Source organism: Bombina bombina, chromosome 1 (assembly GCF_027579735.1).
Source record: "Bombina bombina isolate aBomBom1 chromosome 1, aBomBom1.pri, whole genome shotgun sequence".
Lineage (NCBI taxonomy): Eukaryota > Metazoa > Chordata > Amphibia > Anura > Bombinatoridae > Bombina > Bombina bombina.
The window spans coordinates 277,366,298-277,386,111 of NC_069499.1; the positions used below are offsets into that span (position 1 = coordinate 277,366,298).

The 19,814-nt window shown below is 40.6% G+C and overlaps 1 protein-coding gene across 3 annotated transcripts in view; it reads right to left on the reverse strand.

Moving 5' to 3' along the window:
• Positions 1 to 19,814, reverse strand: part of SLC35F5 (solute carrier family 35 member F5) — a 286,304-nt gene that overhangs the window by 220,315 nt on the left and 46,175 nt on the right. For all 3 annotated transcript variants that reach the window (XM_053698004.1, XM_053698002.1, XM_053698003.1), the window contains exon 3: positions 4,129 to 4,272. In XM_053698004.1, the coding sequence (XP_053553979.1) occupies positions 4,129 to 4,272 (144 nt within the window). The remainder of the gene's footprint in view (positions 1 to 4,128; positions 4,273 to 19,814) is intronic.

The window sequence follows — 19,814 nt, forward strand, 5'->3', positions numbered from 1 at the left end:
ATGCACAAAAACATCAGAACTTGAGTGCAGAACAATGGCAGCAGATACTCTGGACTTTAAGAGTGGCACAAGAATGTCTGCAGGCAACAGTAGAGTATAGTGGAGGTCCCTTGCAAGTTTGGGGCTGCATTTCTGCAAATGGAGTTGGAGATTTGGTCAGTATTAATGGTCTCCTCAATGCTGAGAAGTACAAGCAAATACTTATCCATCATACAATGCCATCAAGGAGATATCTGATAGGCCATAAAATGTATACTGCAGCAAGTCATTATGAATTATCTTCAGTGTAAAGAAGAACAAGGAATCCTCTACATCATTGAGGCTGTCCCTTAAAAAACTGTGAGCAAGTGTACCTAGAAGAATTGATGCAGTTTTTAAACAAAAGGGTGGTCACATTAAAGGGCCATAATACCCAAATGTTTAAACACTTGAAAGTGATGCAGTATAGCTGTAAAAAGCTGACTAGAAAATATCACCTGAACATCTCTATGTAAAAAAGAAAGATATTTTACCTCAAAAGTTCCTCAGGAGCCACATCCCATTGTAAAGGATTTCTATGCAGCATATTAGTATGTCTGTCCTGGGACAGCTAAGGGGATGAGCCTCGTGCACTCTCATATTATTTCCCTATTCAGGTTAAAGGAAGCTTACTATGAAATCTCATGAGAGTTAAGTCAAATTTCATGAGATCACAGTAAAAGAGTTTATGAACTCAGCACTGCTGATGCTGATTGGCTGCAGTTCATTTATTCATTTTTTTATTTTTTTTTTACCTGCAGCTGGGAGCAGCTGAGTATAACTTTTTACACAGAACTTACTCTGCTGAGCTGAGGAGATTGTGAGGTAAAATATCTTCCTTTTTTACATAGAGATGCTCAGGTGATATTTTCCTGTCAGCTTTTTACAGTTATGCTGCATCAGTTTCAAGTGTTTTAGCAAATGAGTATTATGTCCCTTTAAATATTGATTGTATTTTACTTCTGATCACGCACTTTACATCTTGTAAATTGATAAAAAATAAATTTAGGGTGGACCCAGCAGCACTCAAGAATGGTTGCACATTCATGCTGCTCCGGTACTAACAAATTTATGATTAATCCTGGAAGACATCTAAACTTTAACTAAGCCATACGGAATCCTTTGATGACTCTCTGGACCCTTATACCACACCTGGGGAGTGTTAATATTTAACTACTGGAGTGGTAATATTAAGCTAAGACCGGAGACCTGTTCTCCCATCACATTGACGGCGGGCATTTTTATTCCCTGGTGGCTGTGAGGCTATACAAAATCCCTGAGCCTATATTGAAAACTGAGGTCAACCATCCCTCTTTTATGCAGTGCAGTTTTAAACTAGAGTCCTTTTTTGTTTCTCTGCTGCTCTTATAATCCACAACCATTTTTGGTAATTCAGGTCCTTATATTTGCTATGTTTAAATAACTGTTCCTTACTACTATATAGCATAACCTGCAACTACTAGAGATTTATAAAAGTTTTCACTGACACAGCTGTCCAGTTACAAATACCGCAGGGGGTTTATCACTCTACATGCTATAACTACCTTATTGTTAGTCGAGTTGGACACACTGAGGCCCATTTATCAAGCGCCATATGGAGCTTGTGGGCCCGTGTTTCTGGTGAGTCTTCAGACTCACCAGAAACAGCAGTTATGAAGCAGCGGTCAAAAGACCGCTGCTCCATAATCCTGTCCGCCTGCTCTGAGCAGGCGGACAAGAATCGCCACAATGCAACCCGATCGAGTACGATCGGGTTGATTGACACCTCCCTGCTGGTGGCCCATTGGCCGTGAGTTTGCAGGGGGCAGCGTTGCACCAGCAGCTCTTGTGAGCTGTTGGTGCAATGCTGAATACAGAGAGCGTATTGCTCTCCGCATTCAGCGAGGTCTTGCAGACATGATCCGCACTGTCGGATCAGGTCCGCAAGACCTTTGATACATAGGCCTCTATATACAGTCTCAGCCTACCCCTTGATAACTTACTGTTTAATGTATGATCTAGGTCTATTTTTTGGTTTCATCATACCAATAGTTGGAAGGAGAAATGGCTAGTTATTTTGAGATAAAAAGAAAATCCAATGTGGCTGAAATGATGGTTCTAAGCCAATGCTAGTGGCTGCTGCTGTTTTTAAATTTATTATACATGCTTTATTGTCCGCTGAATACTAGTGTTATATACTTCTTATTCTCTGCAGACTAAAGGTTAAATGTTAATATATATGTTAGGAGGTAATACAATATTAAATTTGTGATTTTAGATTAAATCCTAAAGGAATTCAGTATTCTTCCGCCACCCTTTGGTACTAGACTTATAAATGTGTTAGCCGTACAATACATTAACAGTTACTTTATAGTAAGTGTTACCTATGAAACACATGCCTACCTGCTTTCTATTTACACTGATGACTAGTTTCTAATCTAGCATTTCAATGTAGCTATATTCAAGTTTAGATAACTGTTTAAAATGTGCTTTAATGATATCACCTTTGTGCCTTATGTTTCTAATACTTAGTATTTAGCTTATTTTATTTTATTTTCTCATGCCTTACGACACAGACTGCACAATCTTTTAGTTTTATCACATAGAGATCATCATAATAGTGGCTACAGAGCAATCTTTATACAATTTTATTCTAATTTTTATGAATGTTATACAGTGAGCTGAGCGATACAGCTGCCCACTTACACTAGACTTACGATGTACTTACAGGCCCTCTCAAGCAACAACTTCGGTTAAACATGTTGATGCTAGGTCACATTTATATAAATAGTCTTGAGACACCGCTGCACTCTTAGTATATTTATTTCATAGCTATTTAACATTTGGGCGGCTGGCTCCATGCTTTCCACCACCCCCCACCCTCTTTAATACAGTTCTCTGGGTATGCACTTAAATCCCAGAGACTAATTTGCGGTCTACCTCGATAAGCACCGCTTTTGATTTGCATTTATTCTTTAGCGTCCTGTTACAATGCCGATAGATGACATGCTAATACTCCAGTAGAGTTGAGAAGACAATCTGAGAACAGGAATTATATTATCCAGTTACATTACAGTTCTTGCTAAGGGATTCTAGGTATTTGAAAATGGGAACCTCTCAATCATCCTTTTTGTTATCACTGGTGTATGGCACTAACCCAAAGGCCCTGGGAAGAGCCGGATCCTGAGCATTAAGTACTAGATCATGGTCCTTAGACTTATGTAAGCCTACCCTATGCAAATTATTGATTGTTCTACTCCCTTATCAACAGGCATATACTTACTTCCCTGTTCCCTCTATTCCAATTTTACATCTCCTAAAACACTGAGGCATTGTCGCAGGTACTTACTTCCTTTTCACTTTATGTATACAAAGACTACACATATTCTAGCACGTTTACCCAAATAATTTTTATATTGGTATTTATACTGTTTGGTTGGAAGTCAACTTATATTCTCAAGCCCTATATACATTTATAAACATCTTTTGAACTTTAGAGTTTATCCATATATTGACGAATATTGATACAATGCACATGCTGTACTATTTGAAAAATTTGTACTTGTACTTTCAACAAACTCAAATTTATATTTACGTATGCTATAATCCCTACTTCTCCTATGTGAGTCTTGTTTTATATAATTTCCAAAGCAAAAAAAAAATATTTTCTTATTTTTTTTTTTTCCTCTTTCTCCCTTGAAAATATGAGGTTCATCGATTGAATACTTAAACATTTCTGTGATGTAACGGATATAATTGTATGTTTATAGCATTGTATATGATATGATTTCTTTCTTTTTGTACCAGTATGTCATTTGAAATACTGCTTATCTGTTATTAAATATTAAACCTCAAAATTTATTTAAAAAAAAAAAAAAATTAACACAGGCGTTTACAAATCTGTTTAAAATTTAGGAGCCAGACAGTGGTATTTGTGCTTAGATATATAGAGAATAACCCAAAAATTTAGGAGCCAGTGGCTCCAAGGCTCTTGAGTTTGTTGAGCCCTGTATTAACATATATATTATTGAAAGCATTCTTACTTTTTTTAATTCATAAATTCCTATCACCAAAATCACCCATGCAGACAGACAGACAGATGATTGAACTCTTTACGGCATAAAAACTCACAAAAGTTGCGCGTTTCCCACGGAGACGTCTTGTGCACTGCTGCCTCCATGGCCTCCACACAATAAATCCCAAGAGATACAGAACAAACATAGATGTCTTTGCAAACGTGCTGAAAAAAGGTTTGTTGTACTCCTGAAATATATACTGCAAACAGAACATAGATTTAATTATATATCGGCATTTAGAAACTGTGTGTACAAACATACAGGGAGTGCAGAATTATTAGGCAAGTTGTATTTTTGAGGATTAATTTTATTATTGAACAACAACCATGTTCTCAATGAACCCAAAAAACTCATTAATATCAAAGCTGAATAGTTTTGGAAGTAGTTTTTAGTTTGTTTTTATTTATAGCTATTTTAGGGGGATATCTGTGTGTGCAGGTGACTATTACTGTGCATAATTATTAGGCAACTTAACAAAAAACAAATATATACCCATTTCAATTATTTATTTTTACCAGTGAAACCAATATAACATCTCAACATTCACAAATATACATTTCTGACATTCAAAAACAAAACAAAAACAAATAAGTGACCAATATAGCCACCTTTCTTTGCAAGGACACTCAAAAGCCTGCCATCCATGGATTCTGTCAGTGTTTTGATCTGTTCACCATCAACATTGCGTGCAGCAGCAACCACAGCCTCCCAGACACTGTTCAGAGAGGTGTACTGTTTTCCCTCCTTGTAAATCTCACATTTGATGATGGACCACAGGTTCTCAATGGGGTTCAGATCAGGTGAACAAGGAGGCCATGTCATTAGATTTTCTTCTTTTATACCCTTTCTTGCCAGCCACGCTGTGGAGTACTTGGATGTGTGTGATGGAGCATTGTCCTGCATGAAAATCATGTTTTTCTTGAAGGATGCAGACTTCTTCCTGTACCACTGCTTGAAGAAGGTGTCTTCCAGAAACTGGCAGTAGGACTGGGAGTTGAGCTTGACTCCATCCTCAACCCGAAAAGGCCCCACAAGCTCATCTTTGATGATACCAGCCCAAACCAGTACTCCACCTCCACCTTGCTGGTGTCTGAGTCGGACTGGAGCTCTCTGCCCTTTACCAATCCAGCCACGGGCCCATCCATCTGGCCCATCAAGACTCACTCTCATTTCATCAGTCCAAAAAACCTTAGAAAAATCAGTCTTGAGATATTTCTTGGCCCAGTCTTGACATTTCAGCTTGTGTGTCTTGTTCAGTGGTGGTCGTCTTTCAGCCTTTCTTACCTTGGCCATGTCTCTGAGTATTGCACACCTTGTGCTTTTGGGCACTCCAGTGATGTTGCAGCTCTGAAATATGGCCAAACTGGTGGCAAGTGGCATCTAGGCAGCTGCACGCTTGACTTTTCTCAGTTCATGGGCAGTTATTTTGCGCCTTGGTTTTTCCACACGCTTCTTGCCACCCTGTTGACTATTTTGAATGAAACGCTTGATTGTTCGATGATCACGCTTCAGAAGCTTTGCAATTTTAAGAGTGCTGCATCCCTCTGCAAGATATCTCACTATTTTTTACTTTTCTGAGCCTGTCAAGTCCTTCTTTTGACCCATTTTGCCAAAGGAAAGGAAGTTGCCTAATAATTATGCACACCTGATATAGGGTGTTGATGTCATTAGACCACACCCCTTCTCATTACAGAGATGCACATCACCTAATATGCTTAATTGGTAGTAGGCTTTCGAGCCTATACAGCTTGGAGTAAGACAACATGCATAAAGAGGATGATGTGGTCAAAATACTCATTTGCCTAATAATTCTGCACTCCCTGTACACATTATTAGTAAAACTCATAAAAATAAAAAAGTTAAAAAAAGAGTTGACAAAAGCAGTGCTCAGTGGTTTATATGAGTAACATAGGTTTATGAACATAGTGAATAATGTTAAAGGGACATGTTTCAGATAGAGCATACAATTTTAATCCTTTAAAGACTGTTGAGACCCAAAAGTGCCCCACCTCCCGGGATGACGACACATGGTTAATACATTGTGTGGATGATGACCTTGTGTCTTCATGCACAGTTAGAGGGACAGTCTACTTGATTATTGTTTAAAAAGATAGAGAAATACTTTACTACTCATTCCCCAGCTTTGCACAACCAACATTGTTATATTAAAGATTCTAAATTTCTGACCGTTTCTAAGCCGCTTCAAGCCGCCTCTTAACTCAGTAAAATTTATCAGCTTTTCGCAGCCAGACAATGCTAGTTATCTACGAAGCTGCACTGATTGGCTAAAATGGAAGTTTGTAAATAGCACTGAGATAAGGGGGCAGTCTGCAGAGGCTTAGATACAAAGTAATCACAGAGGTAAAAAGAATATAAAGATAACCGTGTTGGTTATGTAAAACTGTGGAATGGTAAATAAAAGGGATTATCTATCTTTTTAAACAACACAAATTTTCAGGTAGACTGTCCGATTTCCAATTTACTATTATCAAATTTGCTTAATTCTCTTGTTTTTCTCTGTGCAGCATTGGGTGCACCAATAACAAGAGGCATATATGTGCAGCAACCAATCAGAAGGTAGATCCCAGTAGTGCATTGCTAATCCTGAGCCTACCTAGTCATGATTTTAAAAAAAACATAATTTATGCTTACCTGATAAATTTATTTCTCTTGTAGTGTATCCAGTCCACGGATCATCCATTACTTGTGGGATAGTCTCCTTCCCAACAGGAAGTTGCAAGAGGATCACCCACAGCAGAGCTGCTATATAGCTCCTCCCCTCACTGCCATATCCAGTCATTCGACCAAAACAAGACGAGAAAGGAGAAACCATAGGGTGCAGTGGTGACTGTAGTTTAATTAAAATTTAGACCTGCCTTAAAAGGACAGGGCGGGCCGTGGACTGGATACACTACAAGAGAAATAAATTTATCAGGTAAGCATAAATTATGTTTTCTCTTGTTAAGTGTATCCAGTCCACGGATCATCCATTACTTGTGGGATACCAATACCAAAGCTAAAGTACACGGATGATGGGAGGGACAAGGCAGGAACTTAAACGGAAGGAACCACTGCCTGTAGAACCTTTCTCCCAAAAACAGCCTCCGAAGAAGCAAAAGTGTCAAATTTGTAAAATTTTGAAAAGGTGTAAAGCGAAGACCAAGTCGCAGCCTTGCAAATCTGTTCAACAGAGGTCTCATTTTTAAAGGCCCAGGTGGAAGCCACAGCTCTAGTAGAATGAGCTGTAATCCTTTCAGGGGGCTGCTGTCCAGAAGTCTCATAGGCTAAGCGTATTATGCTCCGAAGCCAAAAGGAGAGAGAGGTTGCCGAAGCTTTTTGACCTCTCCTCTGTCCAGAGTAAACGACAAAAATCTTTAGTAGCCTGTAAGTAAAACTTCAAGGTACGGACTACGTCCAGATTATGCAAAAGACGTTCCTTCTTTGAAGAAGGATTAGGACACAATGATGGAACAACAATCTCTTGATTGATATTCCTGTTAGAAACCACCTTAAGTAAAAACCCAGGTTTGGTACGCAGAACTACCTTGTCTGAATAAAAAATCAGATAAGGAGAATCACAATGTAAGGCAGATAACTCAGAGACTCTTCGAGCCGAGGAAATAGCCATCAAAAACAGAACTTTCCAAGATAAAAGTTTAATATCAATGGAATGAAGGGGTTCAAACGGAACTCCCTGAAGAACTTTAAGAACCAAGTTTAAGCTCCACAGTTTTAAACACAGGCTTAAATCCTAACCAAAGCCTGACAAAATGCCTGGACGTCTGGAACTTCTGCCAGACGCTTGTGCAAAAGAATAGACAGAGCAGAGATCTGTCCTTTTAAAGAACTAGCTGATAAGCCTTTGTCCAAACCCTCTTGGAGAAAGGACAATATCCTAGGAATCCTAATCTTACTCCATGAGTAACTCTTGGATTCACACCAATAAAGATATTTACGTCATATCTTATGGTAGATTTTCCTGGAGACAGGCTTCCGAGCCTGTATTAAGGTATCAATGACTGACTCGGAGAAGCCACGCCTTGATAGAATCAAGCGTTCAATCTCCATGCAGTCAGTCTCAGAGAAATTAGATTTGGATGATTGAAAGGACCTTGTATTAGAAGGTCCTGCCTCAGAGGCAGAGTCCATGGTGGAAGAGATGACATGTCCACTAGGTCTGCATACCAGGTCCTGCGTGGCCACGCAGGCGCTATCAGAATCACCGATGCTCTCTCCTGTTTGATTTTGGCAATCAGTCGAGGGAGCAGAGGAAACGGTGGAAACACATAGGCCAGGTTGAAGAACCAAGGAGCTGCTAGAGCATCTATCAGCGTTGCTCCCGGGTCCCTGGACCTGGATCCGTAACAAGGAAGCTTGGCGTTCTGGCGAGACGCCATGAGATCCAGTTCTGGTTTGCCCCAACGATGGACCAGTTGAGCAAACACCTCCGGATGGAGTTCCCACTCCCCCGGATGAAAAGTCTGACGACTTAGAAAATCCGCCTCCCAGTTCTCTACGCCTGGGATGTGGATCGCTGACAGGTGGCAAGAGTGAGACTCTGCCCAGCGAATTATCTTTGAGACTTCTAACATCGCTAGGGAACTCCTGGTTCCCCCTTGATGGTTGATGTAAGCCACAGTCGTGATGTTGTCCGACTGAAATCTGATGAACCTCAGTGTTGCTAACTGAGGCCAAGCTAGAAGAGCCTTGAATATTGCTCTTAACTCCAGAATATTTATTGGGAGGAGTTTCTCCTCCTGAGTCCACGATCCCTGAGCCTTCAGGGAGTTCCAGACTGCGCCCCAACCTAGAAGGCTGGCATCTGTTGTTACAATCGTCCAATCTGGCCTGCGAAAGGTCATACCCTTGGACAGATGGACCCGAGAAAGCCACCAGAGAAGAGAATCTCTGGTCTCTTGATCCAGATTTAGTAGAGGGGACAAATCTGAGTAATCCCCATTCCACTGACTTAGCATGCATAATTGCAGCGGTCTGAGATGCAGGCGCGCAAATGGCACTATGTCCATTGCCGCTACCATTAAGCCGATTACTTCCATGCACTGAGCCACTGACGGGCGTGGAATGGAATGAAGGACACGGCAAGCATTTAGAAGTTTTGATAACCTGGACTCCGTCAGGTAAATTTTCATCTCTACAGAATCTATAAGAGTCCCTAGGAAGGAGACTCTCTTGTGAGTGGTGATAGAGAACTCTTTTCCACGTTCACTTTCCACCCATGCGACCTCAGAAATGCCAGAACTATCTCTGTATGAGACTTGGCAATTTGAAAGCTTGACGCCTGTATCAGGATGTCGTCTAGATACGGAGCCATCGCTATGCCTCGCGGTCTTAGAACCGCCAGAAGTGAGCCCAGAACCTTTGTAAAAATTCTTGGGGCAGTGACCAACCCGAAGGGAAGAGCTACAAATTGGTAATGCCTGTCTAGAAAGGCAAACCTTAGGAACCGATGATGATCTTTGTGAATCGGTATGTGAAGGTAGGCATCCTTTAAGTCCACTGTGGTCATGTACTGACCCTCTTGGATCATGGGTAGGATGGTCCGAATAGTTTCCATTTTGAATGATGGAACTCTGAGTAATTTGTTTAAGATCTTTAGATCCAAGATTGGTCTGAAGGTTCTCTCTTTCTTGGGAACCACAAACGGATTTGAATAAAATCCCTGTCCTTGTTCCGTCCGCGGAACTGGATGGATCACTCCCATTACTAGGAGGTCTTGCACACAGCTTAGGAATGCCTCTTTCTTTATCTGGTTTGCTGATAACCTTGAAAGATGAAATCTCCCTTGTGGAGGAGAAGCTTTGAAGTCCAGAAGATATCCATGAGATATGATCTCCAACGCCCAGGGATCCTGAACATCTCTTGCCCACGCCTGGGCGAAGAGAGAAAGTCTGCCCCCCACTAGATCTGTTTCCGGATAGGGGGCCGTTCCTTCATGCTGTCTTGGGGGCAGCAGCAGGCTTTCTGGCCTGCTTGCCCTTGTTCCAGGACTGGTTAGGTTTCCAGACCTGTCTGGAATGAGCAACAGTTCCCTCTTGTTTTGAAGCGGAGGAAGTTGATGCTGCTCCTGCCTTAAAATTTCGAAAGGCACGAAAATTAGACTGTTTGGCCTTTGATTTGGCCCTGTCCTGAGGAAGGGTATGACCCTTGCCTCCAGTAATGTCAGCAATAATTTCCTTGAAGCCAGGCCCGAATAAGGTCTGCCCCTTGAAAGGAATGTTGAGTAATTTAGACTTTGAAGTCACGTCAGCTGACCAGGATTTAAGCCATAGCGCCCTACGCGCCTGGATGGCGAATCCGGAATTCTTAGCCGTTAGTTTAGTCAAATGAACAATGGCATCAGAAAAAAATGAGTTAGCTAGCTTAAGCGTTCTAAGCTTGTCAATAATTTAATTCAATGGAGCTGTCTGGATGGCCTCTTCCAGGGCCTCAAACCAGAATGCCGCCGCAGCAGTGACAGGCGCAATGCATGCAAGGGGCTGTAAAATAAAACCTTGTTGAATAAACATTTTCTTAAGGTAACCCTCCAATTTTTTATCCATTGGATCTGAAAAAGCACAACTGTCCTCAACCGGGATAGTGGTACGCTTTGCTAAAGTAGAAACTGCTCCCTCCACATTAGGGACCGTCTGCCATAAGTCCCGTGTAGTGGCGTCTATTGGAAACATTTTTCTAAATATAGGAGGTGGGGAAAAGGGCACACCGGGTCTATCCCACTCCTTGCTAATAATTTCTGTAAGCCTTTTAGGTATAGGAAAAACGTCAGTACACACCGGCACCGCATAGTATCTATCCAGCCTACACAATTTCTCTGGAATTGCAACTGTGTTACAGTAATTCAGAGCAGCTAATACCTCCCCAAGCAATACACAGAGGTTCTCAAGCTTAAATTTAAAATTAGAAATCTCTGAATCAGGTTTCCCCGAGTCAGAGATGTCACCCACAGACTGAAGCTCTCCGTCCTCATGTTCTGCATACTGTGACGCAGTATCAGACATGGCTCTAACAGCATTTGCGCGCTCTGTATCTCTCCTAACCCCAGAGCTATTGCGCTTGCCTCTTAATTCAGGCAATCTAGATAATACCTCTGACAGGGTATTATTCATGATTGCAGCCATGTCCTGCAAGGTAATCGCTATGGGCGTCCCTGATGTAATTGGCGCCATATTAGCGTGCGTCCCCTGAGCGAGAGGCGAAGGGTCTGACACATGTGGAGAGTTAGTCGGCATAACTTCCCCCTCGACAGAACCCTCTGGTGATAATTCTTTTATAGATAAAGCCTGATCTTTACTGTTTAAGGTGAAATCAATACATTTAGTACACATTCTCCTATGGGGCTCCACCATGGCTTTCAAACATAATGAACAAGTAGGTTCCTCTGTGTCAGACATGTTTAAACAGACTAGCAATGAGACTAGCAAGCTTGGAAAACACTTTAAAACAAGTTTACAAGCAATATAAAAAACGTTACTGCGCCTTTAAGAAACACAAATTTTCCCAAATTTTGAAATAACAGTGAAAAAATGCAGTTACACTAACAAAATTTTTACAGTGTATGTAATAAGTTAGCAGAGCATTGCACCCACTTGCAAATGGATGATTAACCCCTTAATACCAAAAACGGAATAACAAATGACAAAAACGTTTTTTAAACAGTCACAACAACTGCCACAGCTCTACTGTGGCTTTTTACCTCCCTCAATACGACTTTTGAAGCCTTTTGAGCCCTTCAGAGAAGTCCTGGATCATGCAGGAAGAAGCTGGATGTCTGTGTCTGTAATTTTTGCTGTGCAAAAAACGCCAAAATAGGCCCCTCCCACTCATATTTACAACAGTGGGAAGCCTCAGGGAACTGTTTCTAGGCAAAATTCAAGCCAGCCATGTGGAAAAAACTAGGCCCCAATAAGTTTCATCACCAAACATATGTAAAAAACGATTAAACATGCCAGCAAACGTTTTAAAATACACTTTTATAAGAGCATGTATCTCTATTAATAAGCCTGATACCAGTCGCTATCACTGCATTTAAGGCTTTACTTACATTACTTCAGTATCAGCAGCATTTTCTAGCAAATTCCATCCCTAGAAAAATATTTTAACTGCACATACCTTATTACAGGAAAACCTGCACGCTATTCCCCCTCTGAAGTTACCTCACTCCTCAGAATATGTGAGAACAGCAAAGGATCTTAGTTACTTCTGCTAAGATCATAGAAAACGCAGGCAGATTCTTCTTCTAAATACTGCCTGAGATAAACAGTACACTCCGGTACCATTTAAAAATAACAAACTTTTGATTGAAGAAATAAACTAAGTATAAAACACCACAGTCCTCTTACGACCTCCATCTTAGTTGAGAGTTGCAAGAGAATGACTGGGTATGGCAGTGAGGAGAGGAGCTATATAGCAGCTCTGCTGTGGGTGATCCTCTTGCAACTTCCTGTTGGGAAGGAGAATATCCCACAAGTAATGGATGATCCGTGGACTGGATACACTTAACAAGAGAAAGGATACTAAAATAACTAGGCAAATTATATAGAAATTGGAAGAATGTTTAAATTTGCATGTTCTGTCTGAATCATGAAACTTTAGTTTTTGCACTATTCACTAAGGAGCAAGTTTAGATGGGCGCGTGTATGAAATAGCCAAGAAGTGTGCTGCATTACACAATGTGCATTAATAATACATCAAATAAAGGTTTCAGTATAGAACCAAGGAATGTATTTGAAATGCATTTGTGTTGCAAGTGAAAGTTGCTAGATTTAAAACCGATTTATATAGTGGATTTATTATGCTTTTATATAATGATTTGTTTATTAACCCCTTAAGGACCAACGACGTACAGGATATGTCCTACAAAAAAAAGGACCTTAACGACCAAGGACGTACCCTGTACGTCGTTGGTGTTTGAAAGCGGTGGAAGCGATCCTGATCGCTTCCAGACGCTTTCATGTTATTGCAGTGATGCCTTGATATAGAGGCATCCTGCAATAATATTTTCTAGCAGTTTGATGCAGAGAGAGCCACTCTGTGGCCCTCTCTGCATCGGCCATCGATGGCCGTGATCGCTGGTGGGAGCTGATGAAGGGAGGCGGGTGGGCGGTCATCGGTGAAGGAGGGGACGGGATCACGTGCGGGGGCGTTACCCTACACTATGGCACAATAAATGTTACTAATAAGGTGGTAGAGAGGACTGGGGAGGGTGGGAATTTTCAGTTAAGGGATCTGGGAGAGGGTGGGGGTTGGATGTTGAGGGGGGCCGCTACACTACAGAAAATACAGGGTAATTTTTTAATAAAATAGTTTAAAAAAAAAAAAAAAATTTTATTTCAAAAGATGGCACACAATAAGGTAGAGGGGGAGGGTTAGAGAGCGGTTTGGGGGGGGAATCAGGGAGGTTGGGGGCTTAGGGGGGATACTACACAACAGAATTATGGGGTTTTTTTTTGTTTGTTTGTTTTTAAAAAAAAAACAAAAAAATTACTTTAGATGGCGGGGACAATTGTGGACAAAAAGCTACCTAATTAACCCCTTCACTGCTAGACATAAAACACGTGTGATGCGCAGCAGTATTTAGCGGCCTTCTAATTACCAAAAAGCAACGCCAAAGCCATATATGTCTGCTATTTCTGAACAAAGGGGATCCCAGAGAAGCATTTACAACCATTTGTGGCATAATTGCATAAGCTGTTTGTAATTAATTTCAGTGAGAAACCTAAAATTTGTGAAAAGGTTTGTGAAAAAGTGAACAATTTTTTTTATTTGATCGCATTTCGCGGTAAAATGGTGGCATGAAATATACCAAAATGGGCCTAGATCAATACTTTGGGTTGTCTTCTAAAAAAATATATACATGTCAAGGGATATTCAGGGATTCCTGATAGATATCAGTGTTCCAATGAAACTATCGCTAATTTTGGAAAAAAAGTGGTTTGGAAATAGCAAAGTGCTGCTTGTATTTATGGCCCTATAACTTGCAAAAAAAAGCAAAGAACATGTAAACATTGGGTATTTCTAAACTCAGCACAAAATTTAGAAACTATTTAAGATGGGTGTTTTTTGATGGTTGTAGATGTGTAACAGATTTTGGGGGTCAAAGTTAGAAAAAGTGTGTTTTTTCCATTTTTTCCTCATATATTATGGAAAAAAATTATAGTTAATTATAAGATATGATGAAAATTATGGTATCTTTAGAAAGTCCATTTAATGGCGAGAAAAAACAGAATTTATGCTTACCTGATAAATTACTTTCTCTTGTGGTGTATCCAGTCCACGGATTCATCCTTTACTTGTGGGATATTCTCCTTCCTAACAGGAAGTGGCAAAGAGAGCACACAGCAGAGCTGCCCACACAGCTCCCCCTCTAGCTTCACCCCCCAGTCATTCGACCGGAGGTTAGGAAGAAAAAGGAGAAACCATAGGGTGCAGTGGTGACTGTAGTTTAAACAAAAAAATCTACCTGACTTAATAGCCAGGGCGGGCAGTGGACTGGATACACCACAAGAGAAAGTAATTTATCAGGTAAGCATAAATTCTGTTTTCTCTTGTAAGGTGTATCCAGTCCACGGATTCATCCTTTACTTGTGGGATACCAATACCAAAGCTTTAGGACACGGATGAAGGGAGGGAACAAGACAGGTACCTTAAACGGAAGGCACCACTGCTTGTAAAACCTTTCTCCCAAAAATAGCCTCCGAATAAGCAAAAGTATCGAATTTGGAAAAAGTATGCAGCGAAGACCAAGTCGCTGCCTTACAAATCTGTTCAACAGAAGCCTCATTTTTAAAAGCCCATGTGGAAGCCATTGCTCTGGTAGAATGAGCAGTAATTGTTTCAGGAGGCTGCTGGCCAGCAGTCTCATAGGCCAGACGGAAGATGCTTAACAGCCAAAAGGAAAGAGAGGTAGCAGTCACCTTCTGACCTCTCCTCTTACCAGAATAGATGACAAACAATGAAGTAGTTTGTCTGAAATCCTTAGTTGCTTGTAAATAGAACTTTAAAGCACGAACCACATCAAGATTGTGTAACAGACGTTCCTTCTTCGAAGAAGGATTAGGACACAGAGAAGGAACAACAATTTCCTGATTAATATTCTTATTAGACACAACCTTAGGAAGAAAACCGGGTTTGGTACGCAAAACTACCTTATCTGCGTGGAACACCAAATAAGGTGAGTCACACTGCAAAGCAGATAACTCTGAAACTCTTCGAGCAGAAGAGATAGCTACCAAAAACAAAACTTTCCAAGATAAAAGTTTAATATCTATGGAATGTAAAGGTTCAAACGGAACCCCTTGCAGAACTGAAAGAACTAAATTCAGACTCCATGGCGGAGCCACAGGTCTATAAACAGGCTTGATTCTGACTAAAGCCTGATTAAACGCTTGAACGTCTGGTACCTCTGCCAGACGTTTATGTAAAAGAATAGACAAAGCAGATATCTGTCCTTTTAAGGAACTAGCTGATAATCCTTTCTCCAATCCTTCTTGGAGAAAGGACAATATCCTGGGAATCCTAATCTTACTCCATGAGTAACCCTTGGATTCGCACCAACAAAGATATTTTCACCAAATCTTATGGTAGATTTTCCTGGCGACAGGCTTTCTAGCCTGAATCAGGGTATCGATAACCGACTCAGAGAAACCACGCTTAGATAGAATTAGGCGTTCAATCTCCAAGCAGTCAGACGCAGAGAAATTAGATTTGGATGTTTGAAAGGACCTTGTAGTAGAAGGTCCTGCCTCATTGGCAGAGTCCATGGTGGAACGGATGACATGTCCACTAGGTCTGCATACAAAGTCCTGCGTGGCCACGCAGGCGCTATTAGAATCACTGACACCCTCTCCTGCTTGATTCTGGCAACCAGACGAGGAAGGAGAGGAAACGGTGGAAACACATAGGCCAGATTGAAGGACCAAGGCGCTGCTAGAGCATCTATCAACACCGCCTAGGGATCCCGGGACCTGGACCCGTAAAGAGGAAGTTTGGCATTCTGACGGGACGCCATCAGATCCAATTCTGGAGTGCCCCATAGCTGAGTCAGCTGGGCAAATACCTCCGGGTGGAGTTCCCACTCCCCCGGATGAAAAGTCTGACGACTTAGAAAATCCACTTCCCAGTTGTCTACTCCTGGGATGTGAATTGCTGAGAGGTGGCAAGAGTGATCCTCTGCCCACCTGATTATTTTGGTTACTTCCATCATTGCTAGGGGACGCCTTGTTCCCCCTTGATGGTTGATGTAAGCTACAGTCGTGATGTTGTCCGACTGAAATCTGATGAATTTGGCCGCAGCTAGCTGAGGCCATGCCTGAAGAGCGTTGAATATCGCCCTCAGTTCCAAAATGTTTATCGGGAGAAGAGCTTCTTCCCGAGACCATAAGCCCTGAGCTTTCAGGGAGTCCCAGACAGCATCCCAGCCCAACAGACTGGCGTCGGTCGTTACGATGATCCACTCTGGTCTGCGGAAACACATTCCCTGAGACAGGTGATCCTGAGACAACCACCAGAGAAGAGAATCTCTGGTCCCCTGGTCCAACTGTATTTGAGGAGACAAATCTGCATAATCCCCATTCCACTGTTTGAGCATGCATAGTTGCAGTGGTCTGAGGTGTATCCGTGCAAAAGGGACTATGTCCATTGCCGCTACCATTAGTCCGATTGTCTCCATGCACTGAGCTACAGACGGCCGAGGAATGGAATGAAGAGCTCGGCAAGTAGTTAAGAGTTTTAACTTTCTGACCTCCGTCAGAAATATTTTCATTTCTACCGAGTCTATTAGTGTTCCTAGGAAGGGTACTCTTGTGAGGGGGGAGAGAGAACTCTTTTTAACACAACATTCACTTTACCCTTCCGAGAGAGACCCTATTGCTTAGAGCCGGCAAAGAAAATGACTGGGGGGTGGAGCTAGAGGGGGAGCTGTGTGGGCAGCTCTGCTGTGTGCTCTCTTTGCCACTTCCTGTTAGGAAGGAGAATATCCCACAAGTAAAGGATTAATCCGTGGACTGGATACACCTTACAAGAGAAACTGTATATAACATGTGTGGGTACAGTAAATGAGTAAGAGTAAAATTACAGCTAAACACAAACACCGTAGAAATGTAAAAATAGCCTTGGTCCCAAACAGGCAAAAAATGGAAAAGTGCTGTGGTCCTTAAGGGGTTAAATCAGATATGCAGACAGATTTTTGAATACATAACATATATATATATATATAATTATGTACATTTTATATAATTCTGTATATTCAAATATTTATCCATGTATCTTATTTCATAAAATTAAAACATTGTAATGATGATAGATAGATAGATAGATAGATAGATAGATAGATAGATAGATAGATATATGTGTGGTAGTTATTTTAGCCGTTGGTTACCAGTAAAATACAAAACTGTGATTCTTAATACCTTGATTTTTAGCAGTAACAAACAGTGATTTATAGGCATGTCCATTCAGATGAGGATCTGAATGTGGAAGGCTGTGGCCGCTTACAGCATTTGGCTCTTTTCTGAGCAGAATTTCTTCTAGTGGAAGTGCAAAACACTAAGGTTTTAGTGTGTTGCATTGCCACAAGAAGAAATCCGGATCTGAAAAAGAGCCAAATGTGATGAGAGCTGCCTTCTTCCACATTAAGATCCTCACGAATGACCTGAATTCATATGCCTAGTGATTTAACCCGATTGCCTGGAATATATACATTAGTAAATGTAAGGAACAAATACTGAATTGAAGTCAAGAATTCCTAGGATATGCATAAAGCTGTTCTGAGAATAAAGCCTACACTTAGAAACACGAGTAGACTTGAATTTGGGCAGCGTACAAGAAGCCTCATCATGGTTTTATAAACATTTCTATTGGAACAGAAATGAAAATCATACAAAGTTTTCCTTAAAAACATTTTACCTTCCTAATGAAAAATGAAAAGTCTGATCATGAAGGTAAATAAGAGACAGTGGTTCTAAAAATCAGAAATGAGATAATACATTACATGGATGAACCTATCTAAACAGGTAAGAACTTTATTCCATATGATCTAGAAAGGGCTAAACCTTCTCAAATCACACAGACTACTGACATTTCTATCATGCTCATTTACATATAATTGGTGGACTTTAATCAATCCTTTCATTTTTGCACTTTGTGCTATTGAACTTTAGATCCCAGTTAATTTATTAATTTAAGAAAGAAAAATCTAAAAGGTTAATTACATACGCAATTACACTTTACTGGCTGTTACAGAAGGGCAACATGACTTTGGAATGATTTTTTAGTATTTAGAAAAGTTATATCAAATTTGTAATATAAACTAATATGCAGGGTATTAGATACAGAAAGCTGTCAATTAGACAAGGTTACATAAGACACCTTATTAAGATATGAAACGTGCTTTCCTTGTTTTTCTATATCTCGTCTATCTAGCTAGATACAAATAGATATCCTGCTTTATGTATACACACACACATATTAAATGTATATATATATATATATATATATATATATATATATATATATATATATATATATATATATATATATATATATATATATAAATAAATAAATAAAACACAGGAATGGACCGCACTCACAGACTGGACTGGGTACACATCCTAAGCCACTGTTAACTCCAAAGCCCTGAACACTGATAGACAGCTGCACAGTTCCCAGCAACACAGGCAGTTGACCCCTGAACAGCCTGGGAGACAGGCCTGCAGGAAAGCATTACAAACATTATAAACAAAGCACACAGAAAACCTGGCACTCGCCAGCAGATACTCAGTAATGTTTAAAAGCAAAACGGGGGAAAGTCAATTACATTTGGCGCCAAAGGATCAAGCCCAGGACCACGTCAAGGTCTCTCCCTTCCTGGGACCCTAAACCAGCACCAACAAATATATATATATATATATATAAATATATATATATATATATAAGAGGGATTTTAGAAGCAATAGACCATTCTTAGTTAGAGGTAGTCTTCTTGAATTAATTAATAGTGAAACATAAGAACAAATTATATGAACAAATAGTCCATTTATCTAACATTGTATAATAATATTGAAATACTAGCATACGATCTATTCCATCTTAGATAAAATAGTTAAAGAAAAACAAATGGTATATATCACATAACCAGGGTAGCTATTTGAAATAAGCCAGGTGTTTGAAATGGCATTAAGAATGCAGGGGTTCTCCTGCTAATAGCTATAAGAATATTTATCAAGGATCAGCATTACCCATGGGACTTAAAACCTTGATATAATTAAAGGGAGGGAAAATTGAAATGGGCCTAAACTAGTAAATTCCAATAGCTAGATAGAGCAGGTCACCTCAATAAGAATAATAGGCAGAACAACAAAGATATGCTGTCCTAATCTACAGGTGTATGCAAAGTTAGCAGTGAAAGTGGTAAATGCACAAGTCGTGGTGCGATATGAACAAATGGTGCTGTGTAGCTCAAGAACAGTATCAGTCACAGTTCAAAAATGAGATGAGACAGTTAACTCCCTTCGGTGCGATAGTTCAATAATGCAAAACAGGCACATACCTCTCTGCTTTTCCATGTCGGTCAGCAGGTGCTGTAGGAGAAAAAGGCAGGTAAGATGAAGTGTTCGGTTTGCCTGCAATTAGCACTCACTATGGATGAGGTAAGACAGTAAACGCTAGCCGTCAGGAATGCTCCTGGATTAATGTGCGCGGATGGTGCCGCGTCTAGCTCCTCCTAAT